The sequence below is a fragment of the Sesamum indicum genome, linkage group LG12 (genome assembly GCF_000512975.1).
Source record: "Sesamum indicum cultivar Zhongzhi No. 13 linkage group LG12, S_indicum_v1.0, whole genome shotgun sequence".
In the NCBI taxonomy this organism is placed as follows: domain Eukaryota; kingdom Viridiplantae; phylum Streptophyta; class Magnoliopsida; order Lamiales; family Pedaliaceae; genus Sesamum; species Sesamum indicum.
The window spans coordinates 3,357,472-3,381,235 of NC_026156.1; the positions used below are offsets into that span (position 1 = coordinate 3,357,472).

The 23,764-nt window shown below is 39.1% G+C and overlaps 7 protein-coding genes across 12 annotated transcripts; 4 read left to right on the top strand and 3 right to left on the bottom strand.

Annotated features, from left to right (window-relative positions):
* LOC105175354 lies at positions 1,230-1,577 on the bottom strand. The gene has a single exon (XM_011097775.2). The coding sequence runs from the start codon at positions 1,575-1,577 to the stop codon at positions 1,230-1,232; it is 348 nt and encodes a 115-aa protein (XP_011096077.1).
* On the bottom strand, positions 3,711-6,393 carry LOC105175355 (UPF0051 protein ABCI8, chloroplastic). The gene is made up of 2 exons (XM_011097776.2): positions 4,975-6,393; positions 3,711-4,165 (listed from the first exon to the last, which is right to left on the bottom strand). The coding sequence occupies exons 1-2, from the start codon at positions 6,391-6,393 to the stop codon at positions 3,947-3,949; spliced, it is 1,638 nt and encodes a 545-aa protein (XP_011096078.1). The 3' UTR covers positions 3,711-3,946.
* On the top strand, positions 7,026-11,175 carry LOC105175356. 5 transcript variants are annotated; one of them, XM_020698431.1, is made up of 4 exons: positions 7,026-7,744; positions 7,895-7,958; positions 8,650-8,721; positions 8,899-11,175. In XM_020698431.1, the coding sequence occupies exon 4, from the start codon at positions 8,963-8,965 to the stop codon at positions 10,694-10,696; it is 1,734 nt and encodes a 577-aa protein (XP_020554090.1). In that variant the 5' UTR covers positions 7,026-7,744; positions 7,895-7,958; positions 8,650-8,721; positions 8,899-8,962; the 3' UTR covers positions 10,697-11,175. The 5 variants fall into 5 exon arrangements, with proteins under 5 accessions (XP_020554090.1, XP_011096081.1, XP_011096079.1 ...); XM_011097779.2 differs by having other exon boundaries at positions 7,026-7,509; positions 8,402-8,721; XM_011097777.2 differs by having other exon boundaries at positions 7,026-7,509.
* Positions 11,425-14,259, top strand: LOC105175357 (mediator of RNA polymerase II transcription subunit 21). Its single transcript, XM_011097781.2, has 4 exons — positions 11,425-11,898; positions 12,915-12,992; positions 13,414-13,465; positions 13,978-14,259. The coding sequence occupies exons 1-4, from the start codon at positions 11,686-11,688 to the stop codon at positions 14,052-14,054; spliced, it is 420 nt and encodes a 139-aa protein (XP_011096083.1). The 5' UTR covers positions 11,425-11,685; the 3' UTR covers positions 14,055-14,259.
* On the bottom strand, positions 14,932-19,811 carry LOC105175358 (polyadenylate-binding protein RBP45). Of its 2 annotated transcripts, none has more exons than XM_011097783.2 (7): positions 19,315-19,811; positions 18,275-18,740; positions 16,556-16,611; positions 16,331-16,461; positions 16,136-16,232; positions 15,878-16,051; positions 14,932-15,306 (listed from the first exon to the last, which is right to left on the bottom strand). In XM_011097783.2, the coding sequence occupies exons 1-7, from the start codon at positions 19,648-19,650 to the stop codon at positions 15,304-15,306; spliced, it is 1,263 nt and encodes a 420-aa protein (XP_011096085.1). In that variant the 5' UTR covers positions 19,651-19,811; the 3' UTR covers positions 14,932-15,303. The 2 variants fall into 2 exon arrangements, with proteins under 2 accessions (XP_011096085.1, XP_011096084.1); XM_011097782.2 differs by having other exon boundaries at positions 15,878-16,057; positions 19,315-19,810.
* Positions 20,159-21,861, top strand: LOC105175359. The gene is made up of 2 exons (XM_011097784.2): positions 20,159-20,206; positions 20,277-21,861. The coding sequence occupies exon 2, from the start codon at positions 20,453-20,455 to the stop codon at positions 21,275-21,277; it is 825 nt and encodes a 274-aa protein (XP_011096086.1). The 5' UTR covers positions 20,159-20,206; positions 20,277-20,452; the 3' UTR covers positions 21,278-21,861.
* LOC105175361 (15.4 kDa class V heat shock protein) lies at positions 22,455-23,252 on the top strand. Its single transcript, XM_011097785.2, has 2 exons — positions 22,455-22,697; positions 22,782-23,252. The coding sequence occupies exons 1-2, from the start codon at positions 22,553-22,555 to the stop codon at positions 23,051-23,053; spliced, it is 417 nt and encodes a 138-aa protein (XP_011096087.1). The 5' UTR covers positions 22,455-22,552; the 3' UTR covers positions 23,054-23,252.

Consider the following 23,764-nt stretch of genomic DNA (forward strand, 5'->3'; position numbering starts at 1 on the left):
AAATTGAGAACCCCCATGTGGTGTGGCATTGGCACATAATAATTTCAGCACATGACCAACCTTGACAACAACTACCCTAACGTGGTGCCCCAATCCAAGTGACCTGAAATTATGAATCAGGGCTGGGTATTAGCTGCTCAAACGTGCGTACAACAATCGACTGTGCCTGTACGGCTGTACTCTACTGCTGTTTGCACCACCCAACGTTCAGTCACAGTGGTCGGTAGCCCGGGTATGACGCCTAAATAAACTCGATTATTGATTAAAATAAGTAAACGGTCATTTGTGGGCCCAATTTGAATTGAAGTTTAGGTTCTTGGCATATACTATATGTGTTTGGGGCATGGGGGGTATATACTTTTTGACGAGAAGGGTCTAAAATGTGAGGTGAGCAGGCCATATATTAGGCGGATTTTGTTGTGTGATGGCGTCTTTTGGGCGGAATGCAAGGCTAAAATCATGCAACCCTTGTATAACCACATGCCAACCAATACCATATACCTATACCCTTTTGTTTTGTTTCAACGCTGCTCAGAAATTAAGGCAAGTGGGGGATTGGGAACAACGTTTTCACAATCTTGTTCCTAATCATGCATACCACGTTTCCCTCCATCTACTCGCTCTCTCTAAATTAATGTGGTTTTTGATCGGGTGATAGATAATTGCCTGTAGGGCTGTAAATGATTCAAACTTAGTTCAATATATTATTATTCAAATTTGTTATCGAGTTTGATATAATTATTGATCTAATCAAGTTCAAACGAAATTTAATTGGATAAAAGATGAATCAAATTTGAGTAATTAGATATTTTTGCACTGATCAAATCGAGTAGTTTGATTTAGTTTTGAGCCTTACTTTCATCTTCTCTCGTCCAAAACACGTCATACTTGTGGAGGGAGGAAACACACACACACACACACACACACAGAGTATACTCTTCTCAACACTTGTCTGTTCAAAATAAAGCATTGAATAATTAATTACATCGATGGCCGTTGATCAATAGCATTCATCTACTATTCAATAGAAAGATGGAAGCGAAGGAGAAGCAATTAATTCAAGAATTGTTACATGGTATCTTTGGAGCACATGGGCTCAAAACTCTTGTTTCCAAGAAGCAATCAGCAAAGCAGAACAAGACCAGCATATACACTTGTCTGATCATTTTTGTCTGTCACAAAGCAAACAAGATAGATGTAGGGACAACAAAGCAAATAAGACTTAAAATTCAGAAGAATGGTGGGAGAGTGCTAATTATAGGGCGGTCCTGCGGCTGCTGCTTCCCATGCAACAAATACTTGCAAGATTTGAACACACAAGTAATTTGGCTGCAGAGATCAGCTTTAGCAGAAAAGAGAGTTGAAGAGATGCCCTTCCTCAGCTTCTTCAGCCTCTTACCAATCTTGATCTTCAACTTGAACATTTTGACTCTCAACCACGACGGCCTTCTCCTGCAACCGTCAGCTCTCTGCATAGCCTTGTAAATCAAGAACTGCGCCAGCCGGTGCTTCGTCTCTTCCGGGTCTTCATTCTCTACCTTTGAGTAAGCATATGGTCTGACGTGCAACATACCCATTTTTAGTAATTACTTGGGTGGGATGAAGAGCAAGAAAGGGAAGAGAGAGAGAGAGCTGATATATTGTTGTGGTTTGGTGCAGTATTTATAGTGGTGTGATGATGAAACAGTGCATGTGCACCAATACACAGATAATTTATCTTGTTTGAGAAATAATAGGAAATGGAGGTGGGCATGGGGCAAATTTGTCAAAGAGAAATACATTGTTAATTGGTTTTGGTGGAAGGGATGATACTCAGACTGCCCCTATTTTTGTTTTAGAATATAAGTGGACAGCAGATGAAAACTGAGCTTCAATTTCAATTATTTCATAATTTATACAAGTGATGAACCAATTAAAATTAGATCAGATTTTTTTATTTTTGCTGATGAGATAGGAAGGGCTAACACTGTACCAATAATGTGAATAAAATAAAAGTAAGTAAATGATTGGGTTGTGAGTGCCACTTTGGAAATGATATTCTTTTTATTATTGGATTAAATTAAATGGTTCAATCATTAAATCAAAATTTTCTAAAATTAATGACACTCAGTGGCAATACATAAGCAATAATAATAATAATTAGCTAGTAAAACACTGCACATAGTAACAATAGTTGAAATTAGGAGAGCCATCCACTCATCCCTCTCTCTTGTGCATAATTCCTCTAAGTTATTAATTTAAATGGCTGTGACTTCTGACGACATGAGAAGGTGCCCCATCCCCATCCCCTTCAAAGTCAATGAGATGAACATGAAACTTTGCCCCACAGCAAATACACAAACTCATATTATTTAATTAATTTTTAATGGTTAAAACAAAGTCAAAGCATTGCGTGGCCTCATCCGGCCAGAATTTACTCTCTCTCTCACACACACTCAAATTATGTATCTCCTTTTCTTTCTTCGAGGAGACAAGTCGAGGTCGAGTCTTCACCATCAAGACATTAAAACCACATGTAGAGTTTTGCCGGCTTTTCTCGCACCTACACCCTGTTGTTAAAGGGTTGCTTGAATTTCATATATTCCTTTTTGGAGGGGGGTGGCCGTTGCTTATGTCCTTTTCCTCATTCAGAATATATGATACTTTAAAAAGGTTGCGTTTATTAGATTCAAGTAAGTCATTGCCACACTGGGCCTTCAGCTTATACCTATGCCCGCTATTATTTTTTGTAACGAATCAAAATCAGGGCAAGCGGAAATTCCAACCCAAACCCATAATAGGAAATAACCAAGGGAAATTCTTCAATTAAGGGACATGTCCTCGTAACAACAAAATCCCCCAAACCACCAAATGGGTTCGAGGGGGACCAAACCAACTATTACAAAAATAAACCAAGTACCATACTTACTTGACTCAGATCATTCCTACCACATTAACCCCCTTCTTCCTCCCCCAATACCTCAATCCCTGTTTTCTTCCTCCACCCCAACCACATATATATAGTTTCACATTTGAAAATGGATTATCATCAAGAATAATAATAAAAAAAAAATCAATTTTATGATATTGAAATAACAGAGTAAAGTAAACTATCTCTAGTTAATCTTGAGTTTTTCGATCATACATTTAATTTAAATTTATTCCATCATTCACTTATTGTGATACCCCAAAGTAAACATGACCAAAGAGTTTAATTTTTTGAAATATAAGTAGTAGAGTTGCTCGTTTCATTTCATTTTGTTTTTTTATAATTTTTTCTGAAAGACGGAATTCTTTTAACCGGATAGGGCCTTCGTTACATTTATAAGGCTGCTGCCAACATGGCAAGGCCCATTTTGAACCCACTCACTTGGACCCAACCCAAACACAAACCCACCTGCCCATTCACCACCCTAAAAAAAGATGTAAATGTAATTTTATGATTAAAAATCTAAAAAACTCTAAAAATAATGGCACAAATCACATAAGGAGCTTAATTGCTCTAGTATGAAAAATACATCAAGTATAATTTACTTTTTTATAATATCATCAGGAGTAATTTGCATTTAACCTTATATCAAAACTAGAATAACATTTTATCCCAATTGCCCGGCCTAATCGCCACAGATGAGCAGCAGTGGGACTGACCTAGCAACCACTATAATCGGGATAAATACATTTTTGGTCCTCGTATATAGTCCATAAGCAAAATGGCAAGATTGCACATTGTCTGTCAACTAAGAGCGATTGATGTTTTATCCAACAAAGCTTATTGTATAGATCAAACTCCACGACGAAGAGGAACTTACAGGACAAACAAATATATATGACTTAACATTTACAGATCATCTGTAGAAGTCCATTCTTAAGGACAAGGAGAACTTGAAAACATCTTCAGTTTTTTCGGATCAAAACTAATAGGTTAGACGATCTACAAAGAAATGTTGCCTTGTCACAGTGCCAAGGCCTAACCAACGGAACCTTCAAGCTTCAAACTCATGAGCTGATTCACTTCAGCACCAAATTCGTCCGGGAGTTCATTGAACACATCCCGGCAGAACCCAGATATCATGGCAGCCATTGCTTTCTCATAGTCAATACCTCTCTGTTGGAAATAGAATAACTGATCTTCACCAATTTTGGAGGTGGTCGCTTCGTGTTCAATTCGGGCTGTGGGGTTCTTTGTCTGTTGAAAGAACAAAGATTAGTTAGTAAAGCAGCAACAACAATGACTCAGGCATTTGTCTTAAATGCATTCCAGCTTCTTCACATACACAAGATGCCTCTAATGAATAAAGAACAGTAGTAGGCTTTATTTTTAGCAGGTATAGTTTTTGCAGATCAGATTCATCAGAAAACTGGAACATGAACGTTAAAAGACCATGAAACACACATTATCAATTTGAACACAATTTCCTACTTATACACAAATAATACTCTCTGTCCAAATCAAGCTCAATAAATTTCCAGTTTTGGCTTGTCAGTTGTCACAAGGACTTCAATCCACAGCAGATATCTGTAAGGCACGGCCTTGCCAAGTACTAGCATGTTCTATGAATAAATAACAGGAACAAGAAGTTTGCTAGAGACATTGATGCAGGGTAACAGTTGAGCATCAGCTCATAATACTCTATAAGACAGTATGCATGTGTTTTATGAAAACAATTAATGGGAGTGTCCTGGCATCCAGCTTGTCCGGAAAAAGCCAATGATGAAGAGAAGAAGAAATCTCTAGGAAAAACAGGATTTAGTTTAACTTTCATATAGATAAAATTCGATTTTAAATGGCAGATAGACAACTACTTTCCAATTCAAATTTTAAATTGAAACTTTACCAAGAGAGTCAGAAGGTCAATTGTCATAAAGATATCAAACCTTTACCACAGACCATATGGAAAAGCTGAAGCCGAATAGCTGGCAGTATAAAAATAAAAAAGTAATTTCTTACTAATGTTCAAAGCATACAGAATCACAGATCATAATCAAAGAACGTACCTGAATGTACGGATAAGTATTGGCAGCGGCTTTGTCGCCAATGAGCATTGAGTCACATTGCGACGAATTCCGAGCATTATCAGCATTGGACATTACTTGGACAAGACCTCTGTAACAATTTCTTGAATGTCCGGCTGAAATTCCTTTTGAAATAATCCTACTTCTAGTGTTCTTCCCCTTGTGTATCATCTTAGTCCCTGTGTCAGCCTGCTGATAGTTATTGGTCAGTGCCACAGAATAAAATTCACCAACTGATTCATCGCCCTCTAAGATAACACTCGGGTACTTCCATGTGATTGCAGAACCGGTCTCCACTTGCGTCCATGAAATCTTTGATCGAGGCCCCTCACAGAGCCCTCTCTTGGTAACAAAATTAAAGATCCCTCCTCTCCCTTCTTCATCACCTGCATACCAATTCTGAACTGTAGAATACTTGATCTCAGCAGCAGCATGACAATACAACTCCACTACTGCGGCATGCAACTGATTAGTATCATAAGAAGGAGCTGTACAGCCCTCCAAGTACTCAACGAAGCTCCCTTCATCTGCAACTATCAGTGTCCTCTCAAACTGTCCAGTCTCCATGGCATTTATCCTAAAATATGTTGATATTTGCATAGGACACTTCGTATTCTTTGGTATATATACAAACGAGCCATCACTAAACACAGCTGAATTTAAAGCAGCATAGAAATTATCATCAGCAGGGACAACTCTCCCTAAATACTTCCTAATTAAGTCCGGATACTCTCTGATGGCCTCCGAAATTGAGCAAAAGATAACACCCGCCTTCTCTAATGTCTTTCTATGAGTAGTAGCTATCGAGACGCTATCTAGAACAGCATCAACTGCAACATTAGCCAATCTATTCCTCTCGTTCAAAGGCACCCCAAGTTTATCAAAGTACCTAATGAGCTCAGGGTCAGCCTCATCAAGACTATTTAAAGTTGGCTTCTTTTTGGGCTCCGAATAATAGCAAATATCTTGAAAATCAATTCTTGGGTACTGATTGTCAGACCATTTGGGCTCTTTCATTTTAACAAATTTCTCATAGGACTTTAGCCTAAACTCCAGCATCCAATCCGGCTCACCCTTTCTTGAAGAAATTAACCTAATAGTTTCCTCAGAGAGCCCCTTAGGAATAGAAAATGAATCAATTTCTTGAGTAAAACCCCATTTATAGTCTCTTTTCAAGAATTTCTGAAGTGGGTCATCGTCATCTGATGATTTCTTACCTGGGGAGTCGATGGTGGTCTTGGGTTCATATCCGACATCAGCCCTGATTTTGAAGGAAGTTCTAGAACTAGGGTTTCTGTAAACGGGGGATTTGGGAGTGAAGTGGAGTGAAGACCCTTTCGCAAGTTCGGAAACGGGCTGTGAGGAAAAGGGCGAAATTCCGTTGGTGAGAAGAGAGGCCATAGCGTCGGTTGTGGTGGTGGAGAATCTTGATCAGAGGCAATACGGACTCAAAATGAAGGTGGAAACATTAGGAAATTCTGGGAAGCAATTTACCAGCCCTAATTTGATAATTTTCGGTTTGTATCTACATTTGTGTGGCCACCGGTCGTCAAGATTTTCATATAAGGCGCATGCAGACCACGTGCCCAAGAAATGGGCCCAACCTTAATCAAACGGTTTGGATCATTAGGTCTTACAACTTATACACTTCACTGATTCGGTTCCCGTTCCCCTATATCTCAATTGGATACCGTTGATCCAAAATCAACATTTCATTACCCATTTTTTGTTAAAAACGTAAATATTAATCATACAATTACATTAATCGAAAATATGAAGTATGTAAATGACGTCATAAATGGATAAGATATGGAAATACTAAAAGGGTGTTGGGATAAATTTATTTAAAAATTTTACAATCACAAACATTTGATAATAAACTTACTAAAACAAACTCAGTTGCTTGAACCTCATTTTGATTTGCAATTTTTGGATGTAGAATTTATAACATATGGTTTTATTGAATTGAAAATGTAGGAAGAGAATGTGAAGAAATTTGGGGAATAGATAGTAATAATAGAGTGAAAGAGGATGTTGTTGAAATGTGGGTGCATGGGATGCTGTTGGCAAAGGTGAAGGGTTGAGAGAAAATTACTCCACATTCAACTCTGTTCATGCCTATGCCAAGTGACACACCAATGGGATCACACGATTCTACGTCGCCCCACCAATTCTTCATTCTTGCTTTGCTGCCAACCAACGGAAAGCCTAAATTTCACTCAGATGCTAAAAACATGCAATGAGAGTAAGTGGGATAAGAGAAATTTGCGGTCAAGTACTGATCCATTGCACGAACTGCACCGACTCATCAATTTCGTCTCTCCACGTTACTGGCGATATTCAATTTACAGATTCCTTTTATAAGAACACAGTCTTCACGCCACTGATTTCTGTGCTTGTTCTTTGATTCTTTCTCTTGAAAATAAGGAAACGCCATTCGGATCTTTGTTGAAACGAAAGCAAAAACATAGACAAAAGAAAGGATAGTTTCTCTGGTTATTTAGAAGCCTTCCGGAAGTGAGTTCTTGGTTCTTCAATTGCCCCTTTATCGGATATACACGCGTGTGTGTCTGTGGGCGTGTGGGATTGGTGTGAGCTTAGAGAAATGAAATGACTGTATTTGTTGTTGAGGCACTTATTTCCTGCACCAGGATGAAATCTTGGGTTGTAATGGATGAGTTGATTTATGTGATGCCAATTTGCTTAATTTTATTGCCATTTCGACGTATGTGGAACTGATTATATTCTTTCGGTATGTGGATTCTTGTGTAATTGTTAAACCTTGTAAATAAATGCAAGGATTTTGCTTGCTAATATGTGATTATTGTGTTCACATATGTGCTTATATGTTCAAATGGAGACGTTAATGTTGATGGGCTTCTTTGATTTCCTTGTCATGTAGACAGGATAACTGCCACCTTCCATTCCCAAGAGGCTTCGATCAATCACTGATGTAGACAATTGAGGTGAGAACTTATCAGCTTGTGCGCAATGATAAATATGGTGTTCATTTGCTGAACTTTATTAGCTAGCTCATGAAACATACGAGGCTTATGCTCACGTTGAGGCGAAGGTTTCAATTTTATTCCTTTGCCGCAGAAATGCTTAACAAATTAAACTTTCAATTATGTGAATGTCTTGATATTCAATTACTGTTATCAAATGGTTCTTAAAATAGATATTCATCATCAATTGCAAGGGGGCAAAATTCTGGGCATGGAAATTTCTGTTGTACACTTGGATCTATATGCTCTGCTTTCTTTGAGTTTAACTGATAAAAAGAGGTGTAATATCAACTACTTATGTTTTGCTTCTCCTTTTTCATGGAGTATTTATGTATGTTATCTACGAAAGCACTAGTTTAGTGAGGTGGGATGTCGTCCAATGAAGAAGCTTCTTAATGTTCTAGTTTCCGGTGGATTATACGATCAATATTTTCAAGACCAGTACTGCTGATTCCATAAGTACCTGGCTAGTTAGTTTCTTAACCAGTTCGGCCTCTGGAAATATTTCATGTCCAGCATGCTCTTAATGAAATCCACCAGGCATCCAGATTTTTTGCAGTGAACTTGCAATTGATGCTGAACAGTTTTCAATTCTTCCATCAGCAGCTGTCCCTAGAAATGAAAAGCATGTCTGAGGCTTTCACTGTTTTAGGTTATGCCAGCAAATATCGTTATAAGCAGGAGAAGCCAGAATTAGATGCCCCTTGCCTGAGAATCTTGGCAGGTGAGCATATTTCATGGTATCTAAAGAACAACTTGTCTCATCCGCCTAATGTTATTCTCTCTATACCATTGCTGTTATGATTGTTCTGATGGATCCTAGAAGCCTAAACTCTGGGTTTTGGTCCTGTTATGGCAATGGCTGATGGCTGAATTGATCTTTTCTGGCAACCTTTTGCAGGGGAAGATCTCTAGTAAAGGCTGCTGCATTCAGGGTGGTTGTCTTTTGTACCAGTTCAGTGCAGATGACCGATGTTTCGGTCTCCCTCCCAGCCAAGCGCAAACGTGGCCGTCCACGGAAGGATGCCAATCTTTCAGGCAACTTACAGTTACCAGAAAGTCCTACTCTCGTGAAAACTCAACAAGTCGAAGTAATATCTCCTAAACAAACTCAAGAATTTGACAAAAATCACAAAGATTGTACTGTTGATGGTATGGTAGGGACTATGATTTATGGTGTTATTGAGGGTTCATTTGATGCTGGATATTTGATATCTGTCAGAATTGGCAACAACGACATACCTTTGCGTGGAGTGGTCTTTCAGCCGGGGAAGTTCATTCCCGTTACAGCAGCAACTGATGTTGCTCCACAAGCCAAGATGTATCAGAGAAGAGAAATCCCGGTTCCAGTTTACGATGATCCAAGTCGGATAAGTGGCCTTAGTCCCCATCCCCAAAAACTAACCCTGGAGCCTGTCCTGGCATCAAAACAGCCAGTCCTGCGCCCTATTTTACCTTCTACGCCTCTCTCAGTCACCAAATACTCATTAGGCAATCACTCCACATTTATGGCGCCTGAAGCCATGAGGCTGAGGACTAGCTCGAGTTCTAACATGGGAGGGCAAATCACAGTGCCGACAACTCCAAAAGCTGGAGTCAACACACAGTCTCCAACCATCCATCCGACTGGTAGTCTCAGGATGGTGGAACAGGACGAGGTAATGCAGGCATTTGAAGTTTCAACATCGTCAAAAGGGTCTAAGAGCAACACAGCAACTACTGAAAATCTGATGTCCGAATCACCATTTAAAGCGACAACCAGTAGTTTGCCTACTAAAGAAAGCATCAATCAGAAACCTGAAGTCCATGGGAAGTCTGTGGAGTCAGAACTTGGATCCAGTATGTTTGCTCATAACAAACTGAAGGCCTCCAGTGGTGTAGAGTTCCACCACAATTTCATGGAAGATATGTCACGATCTGCATTTGAAATTCAGCAAGACAGAATGATTCGCCATGAAATGGCCCACCACAGAGAGTTTGTTCACGATGGAGCACCTCAGGCTATAAAGAGAGAGCAGCAGCAAACTGATCTTTATTACAATGGACTCAGAAGCCCGGATGTTAATTTTCATCAAGATGTTTTCACCAGTCAGTCTCAACCTGATTCCCAAGAGCCTAAGAATTTAGCAGCCAAGTTCCACCCAGGTGACTTTGTCGAGAGTGTCTCAAAGAGCCCAAGTCCAAAACTGGACCTGGCTTCTGCTGCTCAAGAAAAGAAACGGTTGGAAGCAGAGGCAGGAGCAGCTAATGATGCTTGTCTTGCAGCAAACTATTTGGTCCTCAACGAGCTGAAGAGCCCAAATCTTGGATACCACCAAGCATTGGTGGCTGGAAATCCTCTTCTGCTGCCCCCAGACCTTATTAGTGAGCCTATGGAGTTCATGCTGGAAAAAGCCAGATCTCCTTCAAACAGCAAAAGCCCCCAAGAAACTCACTCAGAGCTGGAATCCAGAATTGTAAGCCCTGGTGAAAGGTTTCACAATGCAGCTGGAATCTGTGATCCCACGACCAGCACTGAAGCTGCACGTTCGCCGGCTGGACCATATAAACTAGAGCTTGCATCTCCACAATCAAATCCAAACACAGGGCCTGCCAAGCAAACCACAATTACTGGCATGGATTTTGTTCTCAGTGACGTCGTTCAACCTACCGAATCCCATGGCCATCGTGGCAACATATCTGAGACTAAGCATGGGTGATAGGCTCCAAGAAATGATCCATTTGGAGTGGAGTGGACGAATATTACCAGTCACGATGAGTGCCAATGACTATGACGAAGTAAAGAAGACGATCAATAGGTGCTCCAAGAGTGATCTTTAGATTATTCTGCGAAACAGCTCTAAGTGTTGTGGGATTGATTTTTACATAGTCCCACCTCTAATTGGCATTATTGTCCTCTACATAGTCCTTAGGGGGATATTCAGAGTTCATTGGACATTTTTTTGTTTTTTCATTTTGTTCTTTGCAGTGTTTTTGTTTTCTTTACCCATTAGCTATGTGTAGATCTAAAATGAATTGAAGAGCCCCTTTTCTTTTTAATGGATTGCTTAAGAATTGATATGTTGATTCTAAGTTTTCTCCAACTGTTGTATTTTTTAGTCATTTAGAGCTGATGTACACGGACAGAAAAGAGAGCTGAAGGATATTTTTATCCTATTTTGATGTTTTTATCAACACATATTTTCTACTTTTAAATATAATTAAGCGAAAGGCATAAATCTATTGGAATCAAGGCAAAGAATTTATAGAGAAAACACCTTTTCTGGGCAAACAAGCTCACACTCCGCCGACGGAACGCACTAGGGTGTAAAGTGCTATTTGTTTCTTTTCAGCGTGCACATTGCGCTTTTTCCCAGTTTCCAGGGTGCAAACTGCAAATAAACTTAATATATTACTACTTTTTTCTTTTCATTTTTTTTTCTTCCATCTCTCTCTTTTCTGCTTTCTCCACTCTTCCCCTTGTTTCTTCGATTTTCTCTCCTCGCTCCGCCATATCCACCGCTGGCGCCACTCACGCACACATAAACAACAGGAACAGAGAGAGAGCCGCGACGCTCCTTCCTGTCCAACTCTGACGCTACGGTCAGACATATCACCCGATTTACATAGATCCATCCCAGCGTTAGGACTTCGTGTTTGACAACCACGGCCGGCATTTTCGTACCGGAACAAATTTAGATCGCGGGGGATGGATATAATATCGCAATTGCAGGAACAAGTGAATACAATTGCATCACTTGCATTCAACACCTTTGGCACACTTCAGAGGGATGCGCCCCCAGTACAGCTCTCGCCTAATTATCCCGAACCTCCTGCCAATGCTACCGGTGTAGAAGACGCGGCGAATCTTGCTGAGCAGCCCAAGCTTCTCAGTGCTGAATTGGTGAAAGCGGCAAAACAGGTTTACGTTTTGACTTTTTTATTTATTTAATATGCAATGAACTTGGAAGAAAATTCTATCTGGACTGCTTTAGGTATATAATACACGTCGAGTGTTTGTAAGCATAATTATTGTCTTTTGGTCGGTTATTCTCGTCAGGAAGCCCAAAGCTCTGTAATCGGCTTGAATTTGGCCTTCCCTTTAGTGGAGAATTATATACTTTCGCTTTTTTGACATTTTTGCGGTTGTGAATTATTCCGTCTTTTCATAGATGAAATGCACATGAAATTTTTCGGTATTTGTCACATATCCTTTTATATTTCTAAGTTTTTCTCTTTGTTTATTCACTTTTACGAATGTTCACCATTTGAGGATAACATTGGAGATATACTGGGTTTTTGTTTTGATTTTGTAACGTAAGACCAGTCATTTTTCTTCAAACCTCTATCGCTGCACAGTTGGTCTTTAGGGAGGCCGACTTCACTTGTAACTTATTGCTCTCCGATTAGGTTGTCTCTGGAGCCTAATCGCATTAGGAAGAAAGGTTTCCTCTTACACGTAAATTGTTACTAGGTTCTATTGTTCTTGTCTTTACTTGATATCAACCAATGTACATTTGTGGAGGAGCAGCAACATTGCTATTTGAACCAAGTTTCCCGACATCTAACAGCACAATTAGAAGTTCTACTGTAAAACCCTGAAAAGAGTTTTAGGTTAATGTGTTAATAAGAATGCTGACACCAGTGATCAATGATTATCCAGGTGAATCAGGATTTGTAATTAGGTTTCTGCTAAGGCTTTGGCCAACTTTAGAAAGCATGACGATAGACTTATTATTCCCATTTATGACCTCAAATTTACAGATCATTTCAGCCTTAGTCACTACTTGAGCAGTCCAAACAGTTTCCCCTGTATGACACTATCCTGTATAGTTTGCTGGTGAATTTTGTTGGGGTCTCATTGTGCTCATCCTTAGGAAGCATCTTCTGATGCTACAGAAATCTACTGTAGATTTTAACTGAGAACTCCTTTTGCAGTTTGATGCATTAGTTGCTGCACTTCCATTATCTGAGGGAGGTGAAGAAGCTCAACTAAAACGAATTGTGGAACTCCAGGTGTGAACTCATGTTTCTTTATTGTTAATTGCATGATTTAGCAAAATGATCATGTTGGTCTAGATGGATTACCTTTATGCCCAAATAGCTCATATAATTCATGGAAAAATCGATCTGTGCTTTCTTTGTTTATTTTATCGGTGAGTAGGACTGTATTTTATCGGTTATCTAGCATGCAGGAAAACAAGAGTACTTTTGATTCGCATCATGAAAGATTAATATGTCGGTTCACCCTAATCTCGCTTTCCTGCCTTCATATTATTTAATTGCTTCTCATGTTGTAAATGACTAATATCCTGATATATTTTCTCATTTGTAAGAGAGTACATAACTTTCATTTGAATGTGTGAACAAACTTAAGTACATGGAACATACTGTTGTGCAATAATCAAACATTACTTATCAAAAGAATCACTGGCAGGCTGAAAATGATGCAATTGGACAGGAACTCCAAAAGCAACTGGAAGCTGCAGGTATGATCTTTCAGTTCTTCCAAAGAGAATACAATGAAAAACATTATTTGAATTTTAATGTACCATGCTCTTTTCTAGCAACAAATGAGGAACTTCAGTTCTTCTGCTCTCTCCCTGTTTGTTTCCATCATTTCACTGGATAAGATGTAATTTTAATATGAGGTTGTAAACTACTGATTCTTGCCTCTACTTTATGGAAATCCTGAACTAGATCTTTAGCCTGTAATTCCTCTGCATCTAGGATAATTATTACTACCCCTCAGCCATGGGAACTGCCGCATCAAGTCTACATATGAAGATTTTCAGGGGAGGTGAAAGCAGAATATTGATTGCATACGTAGACTATTCTAAATTGTGTTCTGCTAGTCTAGTGCTGGCAATTTGTCAACTTTGGCTATCATACTATGATGCAGATCCCGCATGCTAGAACCATGCTTTTTGTTGATGGATTAGTTTCTTTCATTGCTGCATGTCTAATCTGGAACTCATAATTATAAATGTTCTCGCCGCAGAGAAGGAGCTGCAGCAGGTGCAGGAGCTGTTCAGCCAAGCAACAAATAACTGCTTGAACTTGAAGAAACCGGAATGACCCCAAGGATGTATGCAAGATCAAACAACTTATATGACACATTCTAATCCAACATGCACTTGTAAGGAGTTCTGACTATAGGTAGAAGTTGTGTTTGTTGGAAGGAATTCTTTGTTACGTTCTCTGCAGTTGAAAGGAATTCTTGATTAATTTTATTCCCCGGTCTAATGTTAGTAGACGTCCTGCAATTATCCACGGCCTTCAACACTTTTCAAGTTGTATTTTAATCATGCCATAACTAATATTTCTTAAACAATTACTCAGGAGCAAAATTCTTGAACCAATTAACTGTATCCAGGCTTCTGCTATCATGCACGTATCAGATTATAAATTCACGGATAGAAAAAGAATATAAATTAAATTACTGCAGAATGAATGCACGAATAATTTAAACTGAAAAGTATAAATTTAAAAACTCAACATAAAACCTGGAAACATAAAATCTTACAAAAATGTAAAACAAATCATCAATAATGTTCTTGAACTCAGTAACCCAATTCTACATTCTATACAATAGTAATGAAATTCTAAGGACAAAAAGTCATACAAGGAGAAACCAAGGTAGAAGAATATGCATGCCGTTATAGAAACATCCGCAAAACCACCCATTTTCTACTCAACCAGAGGCATAACAATGTCGATCACAAAAATCTACAAGCCAATCACCCATTCTCTAATCAGCCCAGAGTCATAACTATGTACATCACACAAATCAACTAGCCCCCGCTGACAGACTCAGACAAAGGCTAAAATTACAATTTGAGAAAAATTCATGATATAAAATGCATTTCCTGCATGAATATGGTAATCAGCATAATCCAAAGATAAAATCCAGTCTAGAAATTCACACGTCTTGCTACAAATCTTGGAAGCAAACAAACAAAACAACCTGTAGTTTTAACAAAACATCACAAATCAAAAAGTAAAATGTTCGAAGAAATCATCAAACAAACCAGATACAAGAAGTGCCTGCATCCTTTAAATTTAGAGCAGATACAAGTGAGGGTACGAAACAGCCATAAAACTAAGAAGAGGACAAGTTTCCCTCGTCGCATAACAAACTTAAAGAAAACAGGCAGAGCCAAATTCGGTTCAACATAACTACTCATCGAATTAAAAACACTATCTCCCAACAATTGTCTTACAGACTCGGTAACTGCTAGAATCATACTAGACAACTAGCAGCTTCATCTCCATAATCCCTGCTGCTACATTCAGAAGCCATCAATCCCCATTTTGGGCCTGTAGATCACTGCACAACAGATGATTATTAAATAACAGCATCATAGATACATATAGATCAACAGAGTAGACAGCAAATATAGGTTAAGATGAAAGTGCCAAAATTCAGAGATATTATGGAACATGTTTCCTACAAACTAAATCCAGTTACATCTGAATATCATTAAAGACGGCCTCACATAATCAATTTCAATAACATAATTTTCCATAACAAACTTGAAATAAGTACACTACCTTTTCCAAGTTGTCAATATACAATTAAGTACCAGGTGACTTGTTTGTTCTATCAAAACATTTTAGAGATCTAAAATAGAAACATGAACACCCCTATGTGTTCTCTGCCGAGAATCTACCACCAAACCATTCAAGGTCCAAAGGGAAAAAAATATTTACGAGTCAAACATGATTAACAGAGAAGAGTGGCATCTGAATATAATAATAAAGCTCTTAGAGACCTTCTGACAAGAGCCGAGTAGAAGATAAAAAAGGTGACCACAAGGATTTAAACAGCTCTAATGCAGAAGGCAAGCACCAATAACATATACTTAGATTTTTGTTGCAAAACTTGTCAGCATATACACCTGAGGCTGTTGCATCATCTGTTGTTGCTGCGTTTGTGCTGGTGGTGGGTAGTTCCCATATCCAGGGTAACCGGCATAGTACAAATTCGGATCCTGTGCAGCTGGAGCATATCCATAGGTTTCATATCCAGGGGCATATCCATAATATCCACCACCCCACTGGTTAGGGTCAACCTGAGGCTGAAACATTGAGTAGATGAGTTGCTGAAACTCAGCATACGAAACCCAGAGCAAAAATTTAGCTTGGGGGATATTAACCTGTTTGTTTGAAGGGCTACGGCCCCATGAGAGTCTAATGCTTTGCCCTCCCAACTGAGTTCCATTTAATATCCGTAGAGCTTCCTCAGCACAGCTTCTGTTATCATGTACGTATGAACATGAAAGGAAAAACTTTACACCCCACAAATTGGTTTTTAAACCAACAGGAGAAACAACTAGTGACATTCTAATTACCTGTCAGTAAATTGAACAAAACCACATCGTTTGCCTACAGGTATCTTTACATGAAGTAACTGTCCATATTGTCCAAACACCTGCCTTAGATGTTCATCTGTGACATTAGAGTCCAAATTCCCAACAAAGATCTGGAAGGGAAAAAAACTCAAACCCATGAATAAATTTTGTTTTTCCAAAATGAAAGAAAAAGGAACATATGATATATTCAATAAATTTACTGACAGTTGTATTAGTTGGATCATCCTCGCTCGGAGTTCCTTGTGAAGTCTGGTACGATGCTGCAATTTGACATATGTGGTGAAGAAAAGAGGAAAAAAAACTATAGAAAATACAGTGACAGATCCAAACAAAAAACATGATATTGTTTTCCTAACTAGAAAGCAAAACTAGCACATGCTTTTAAATATACAAAATGTACCATAGAACAATCAGTATAGTACTAAAGGGCCTACGAAGCACTTTGTCAATCGATAAAATTTGTAGCCAACGACCTCAAGTCAATCTGGTGAATCGAATACCGCCAAAGTAAAATGCCAACAAAATTAAGCAACACTCTTCATAACTACCTCAAATAGAAGGCAGAACAAAGCACAACTACTGGCAACATGCACCATAAAATAGGACATACAAAGAGACAAATAAGTGCAGCAATCAAAGTATCTTAAGAAGCTATACATGGAGATATCTGATTGAACAATGAGAACTGAAGACAAGAACGAGGGATACATACAAATAGATAATTGGATATTCTTTTCTTTGCTATGTTTAATTTTCGTTTCTTTATCCTACTTAATATTATTTCCGGCTCCCTGAGAAAATAATCCAATCTTCAACAGAATTTGTACTTTAGCAATAAATATAAGAAAACCACAAAACACCTTTCTAGAGTCGAGCATTATGTGGCACCCAATAACAAAATAGAGGCATTTTTTTTTCCGACTTCACTGACAAGCAAAACAGAAAACTAATCCAGTCACTATACTTGGAACTTTCACAACAATAAAATAACTTCCATATCGACCTCTAGAGTTGATAAAAAGATGTAAACTTAACCAACATTCCTTCCTAATGGGTAAAGACTTGGATGGGAAAGGAAAGCTAGAATATTATAGAACAAAAGTAACCCAACCAACAGCGAGACCAACTAAGACAATTGTATAAAGTACTCATTGCTGCACAAACCATTGAAACCTGCGTGCTGTAAGCAGTTTCACTGACCTTAGACAATCGCCCACTCTGCACGGTGAGCCTTTTCTAACAGGAGCAGATCCAATGGTAAGTGCTTGGAGAATAATAGGATGGGAACAAAAGAAATCTAATAATTATCTAATGGCACAAAGGAAAGTGGTATACGAAGAACAGAGTAATTATACTGGCTGTAATTAAAACTGAATATTAAAAAGGCTGGAATAAAAATGTAATTTTAACTTGACTGGAAGCTTAGAAAGTAAAAGGACTGGCGGAGGAAAAGAAATTGAAATTTGTAGCATAATTAATGCCTGATGGAACCAAAAAGTAAGGAACATTAAAATAAAACTGACCTACACAAAACCAGGCAATAAAAGAGTTATCATTTCAGCTGAAATTGGCTCCAGGCCCCTATATGATAGAGCCTCCTGACACCCTGCTTTGAGACAACCGGAGTTTTTTATGAGATTATGCAAATTTTTAATACTTCATAACCCAAAATTTTTAAAGTACTGGAAGGAAATGACGTCGTAAGCCGTGCTTATCTTGAAGAAATCAAAGAAAGCAACTTAATAGCATTGCTGAACAAAGAGACATCTATACTCCAAATATTCCAAAACAAAAAAGCCACCAATGCATTGAAACTGCCAATTAAAAACAAAGCATCATAACACATAAGAACGACTAATAACAACCAAAGTCAGCAGATGCAACTATAAATGCACCGACAAAACCGGGTGTATTAAGGCATACCTTTTGTCTGACCACCAACTTTCTGCTTGTTTGCAGCCGGGCCAATTCGCATAGGCCTGGTGGAACAAAACCTTCCATTCATCTCTGTCATGGCACGTATTTGTTCACTTTCATCACCAAACCTCACAAACCCATAACCCTTCGTTCGCCCCGTTATCCTATCTGTGACAACCTTAGCACCCTTGACTGAAGGATAATTGGCCCTAAAGGTTTCTTGAAGCATATAATCAGTAACATCAGCTGCTAAATCTCCAACAAAGATTGTGTATTCAGGAGCATCATCACGTTTTTCACCAGCACCCATGGATGCCCAGTTCAATCGGAAAGTTTGCTCTACATTTGGCATTAGCGAGCCATTATATGTCTGCAAGTTCCTTTCTGCGGCAGCATGACTAGCAAACTCAATGAAGCCATAACCTTCTGACTGTCCAGTTTGCTTGTTACGGATGACTTTGGCTGAGACCACCTACAGACAGCAAGAAAACAAGTTTAAGAAACTTAAACAATCTAACCCTGCATCACAAGCAGGTTCTAAACTACATCTTGGGCATTCCATCCTTCATTAGCAACTCTCCAGAGAATATTAGTCACAAAATGCATAGAAAAGCGTGCGCTCTCTATTGACTATAATATCTCCATCAACTACCAAAAGCACAAAAACCCCAGGCTTCTTAAGTAACTAGATCCTGTGACAAGTATGTTGATAAACTATATCTCGTACGCAAAAACATATGAACAAATAAAACAAACCCAAAAACCAAACGAATCAACAGGCAAAACAACAGTAAGAGGAGCCAAATCGCGAAATGAAGATACAATTGGGGTTATACAAGAAAAAGATATACAACGAATTTGAACAAATTGAAATCTGTAACCAAAAATAACAAATAAACATGCTTTACCCGAAAACTCAAATTTAAAATCTTATCAATTTATTCAACTGTCAGAAAAACGCCCCCGACCGCCACAGAGGGAAGAAAAAAGAACGACAGAAGAAAACAATTCACGGGAGCGTTTACTAAGCAGATATGCGCGTATACCTCCCCGGTGGCGGCAAAACAGTTATATAAATACTGTTCATCCATCCAGTATTGCAGATCTCCGATCCACAGACTCCGGATCCCATCATCGGCTATCGGCTGAGCCTGAGCCGTCGGCGGGGCGGCGTACTGCTGCGGAACAGCGTTCGCGGGAGCCTGTGGTTGCTGGTAGTAATATCCAGCGGCCGGCTGCTGTTGCGGCGGAGGAACCTGGTATTGTGGTTGCTGAGGCTGCTGCGGCATCCACTGCTGCGATGGCTGTTGTGGTGGCTGTTGCTGGTACTGCGGTGGTGGGGCCATTGGAGGGGGGACCATGGTGGTTGCCGGCTGCATCATCGTCGAACCTAGGTTCGTTTGTGAGGAGAGGTGGCGGGGGGGAGAGGCGGAACCCTAATTAGGGTAATGAGAGGATGATGAGAGAGAAGGCGAGAGAGAGGGTATGTGGGTAGATTTTAAAGCCTTTTATTCTGCTTCCGTCCACCGCACACCCAAACAGAGGCCCAAAAGTTCATTCATATTTATCTATCGATTATTATTTAATAGTAATACAATCTGTGGTACCACTAATACCCCTTGACCAGTCGTTATGTGCCAATTAGATCCGGAAAATATGGGTCCTGTTTGTGTTCTTCTCTAATGTATTAAATATTTTTTAAAAATATAATTATTACTATCCCCAAAGACAATCAGAAAACATTACTCCAAAAAATTAATTAATCAACATTGGGCTTATTAAATTACTTTTTTATTTGAGCCCAGCCCAATATCGGCTTTTAGTTGGATCCATGAAGCCCAACTTCAAGCTCATCGCTTTGACGAATTTTTGGCCCACTTTGGCCTTCCTCTTTCAGACACCAGAATCCAGAAATGCAAATTCTTCTCCACAAACCTGGTATGAGACTGTCATCCCTTGCCTTCGCATACCAAATATTTTCTTGTTAACCAATGTATCTCTTTTTCAGGAATTTGCTGAAATTTTTTCTTCCACCTTTCAAGTGAAGTTGCATTTTTACTGTTTAAGTTGTGGAGTATAGTTGTGAGCAGTAGTTCAGATTCCACCAGTTCACCCACAGTGTCGATTGTGGCCTTTGTGAGGGTAGTGTTGGATCTGTTTATCGGGGGAGTGTCTAAAATTGAAATGGATGTGCATTTAGAGAACTTGTTCTCTAGATTTCAACAACAGTTCGGGTCTGGTCCTGGACTTGGCCCTGGATCTGGAACATGCCTAATGAAGATAGATGGGATTAGCCCCCCCTTTGTTAAGTCACTATATAAAGCTGCTGCGTCTTTGTATAGAACTGATCCGTGGAGGCGTTTGCGTCCGGCGCATCTTTTTGGTGTTAAGGTGGGAAAGGATTGGGATTGGTATGGTAGGAAACAGCCCTTTCCCTGTATACAGTTCATTGGTGGGGATGGTGGGGATTTGGGAATTTATATGTTCAGGTCTGAAGATGATGCTAAGCAAGCCACAGGCTCTAGGGAGACAATCAAGGTTCCCAATGTTGAGCTTCTGAGAGTGACGTACGAGATGGAGTCTCTGATGTTTCTGTCCAATAAGCGAATGATAAAATCATTAGCATTGGAGAAGTCAGGTGAAGATCGGTTTCCGATTTTTGATATTGTTCGGTGCACGCCGTCTGGTGAGCTTGAGTTCAGAAATCCTAAGATTGAAGAGCTTAGATTTGCATATGCAGTTATGAGGGCGATTGCGTTGGTGCACCCCCTGCTGGAGGAAGATGTTGGGGCAGGCCCCAAGTACTCTAGATTGACATGGTTTCAGCCGTTTATTGAGACTGTTGATGTTCAGTGGTCTGCAGAAATGGCCAAAGGGAACGATCTTGTTGCGGTCACAATCTCACACCCGCCCAACCAAGGGTACGAGGAGAGAAACAGCTCAGCTAGTTCAACCTCCACAAAGTGTTCAGAAGAAGCAATGGATGAGGAGACTTTTTTGATGAAGTGAAAATAAATTAGGCCAGCATTCTAGGACAATGCTCAATGTTGACAAAGATCCTGTTAGTACAAAGTCTTGTTGTGCTTGTCCAGTGAAATTTCACATGGAGAGGGAAATAGAGCTGTTGTTCTTGCTGTCGTTATGGCCCTCCTCCCCTTACAAGGTGAACTTTGTGTTTCATGTATTGATCTACATAATGATGAGCCTGCTTGTTTATGTACTAAAATCGTTCGAGGATTAGACAGTGAAAGCCCATTCTTCTTTCTGGCTACCCCGAGTACTATAACATCAGTTCTCTCTCCATCTTTGCATCATTTGTTTCTCTTGTGACAGTTTAGGCATCGTCTGGAAAATTCATCTTTCATTTAGGAATCAGATGTTGGTATTCAACAGGAAATCATTACTCATAGTCTCATATGTATATTGCCGCAGAAATCGATAAGCTGGAGGTCCAGATCCTGATAGTTTGATGACAATATCCATAGTTTAATTTGATTATAAATATTAGGGTAAATTACAATGGGTTCCCTAAGATTTGCTACAACTACAAGTACTACTTGATATTAATTTTTTAAACAATAAAAAAAATTATTTTTAATTATGACAAATATCAAAGGAGCCCATAATACTTTATTCTAAATATTAACAAAATACTTAATTCCTCTTAAATTCTTTATTTTTTTTATTATAGATCGAATTTCTATATCAATCATCTGGCTATTATAAATACTTAATACAATTAACCAAACAGGGAGAACCCAACTGAAAAAAATTATCAAGATTTGAAGAGTGCTTGAAGTGGTGCTGCGCTGGATTCTTTAAAATACCGTCGACCACAGTTGGAATGGAATGTGTACATTATATGACATTCCATTATATGATTGCCCGCTCTTATTTTTTAGTTATAAAAAGTAAAAATAGCATACTTCCTCCAACAAAGATGTACTCCCCAGCAATTATCATATCACAATAGGGCAAATTGCTTGTAAGTTATGTAATTGGTACCATTTCAAGAAAAGATATGTTGTAATCACGAGAAGATATCTACATTTCTTTCAATTTTAAACTTAGATAGTCAATAATGGCTAGTTTGGATTATTTAATTATATAAGTTGAGGAGCCAATCATATTTCTGATTCTGAGCCAACCACCACCGCAGTTTCCTGCCTATAAATGGATGGAATCAGCTTTCCCTCTCCCAATCCCCTCGTCACAAAATTCAGACCTTTGGCAGCCACAAACAATTCTCACTCTTGAGAGAGGGAAAGGGAAAGGGAAAGCGGAATGGAGGTCCCAGCAGCATTCCATCCCTATTCCGGCAACTTTTTCTTCCCATCCGCTCATCTCCTCCCTTATCATTTCGTCCCCGAAAACTACGTCCACTGGACTCAAACCCCTGAATCCCACATTTACTCTGCTGACATCCCAGGTATTCAAATATCCAAAAAATCATCCCTTAATTCCGTGTTTGGTTCAAACTGTTTTCCTTTCTGAATTTGGGTTTGTGTTGCAGGCGTGCGGAAAGAAGAAATAAGAGTGGAAGTGGAGGATTCAAGATACCTCATCATAAGAACTGAGGCGGCGAATGAGTCCACAGAAGAACCCTACAGGAGCTTCAATAGGAAATTCCGGCTGCCGGGGCAAGTCGATGTTGATGGAATCGCAGCAGAGTATGTCGCCGGAGTCTTGACGGTTACGGTGCCAAGATCCTTCGTCAGAAGGGGATTTTTCATCGATCCTGCTGACATGCCTGACAGGATGCATCATCTTGCAAGAGCTGCTTGATTATAGCATAGTATACTTACATTCTTAGTACTTTGGATGTGTTGAGGTAAGAAGTTCTGTTGTACCAACATTAGGTTCTTGCCTTGTTGGATTGAAATGTACTAAGTTCTTTGAGTTTGATTGTTGGAGAAAAAAAAAAATCTGTATTATATTCATATATACTCTTTATTGGTCCAACTTTAATTTCAAGTTATATGCACAAGAGTAAGATATTTTCCAAGGCCATAAGAGCAAGATCATCATTTCCACAGGGTGTGATTGGAAGCAACAGAAAGTAAACAAATTGTAATGGCTTTGAATGGGCAAACACTTCAAGTCAAGAATCTATTCATTTTCAGTGAACAGCTCTTTACTCATTTCTATTAATAAAAATGTCACCTGGGACTACTTTTGGCTTAACCAAACAAACAGCAATAGGGTGTGATAATATTTATTATTGGCCACTTGACTACAGATTCAGTTGGATTCTGAAAAGATAATTTGGAGGGCGGCGGCCTCATGGGACCAGTACCACTCTTCTCAATTATAAATGGACCTTAATATTACAATATTAATTTGGCACACTTTCACATTTGCCAAATTAATTATTAATCCGCACAACTTGCTCAAATATCTTCCACCCCTCCAAGACTTTCATATCCACGAGAGACACATTATTGGCCCTAATAAAAATTGGATTTTTCTTTAAATTAATGCCAATATTTGGAATCG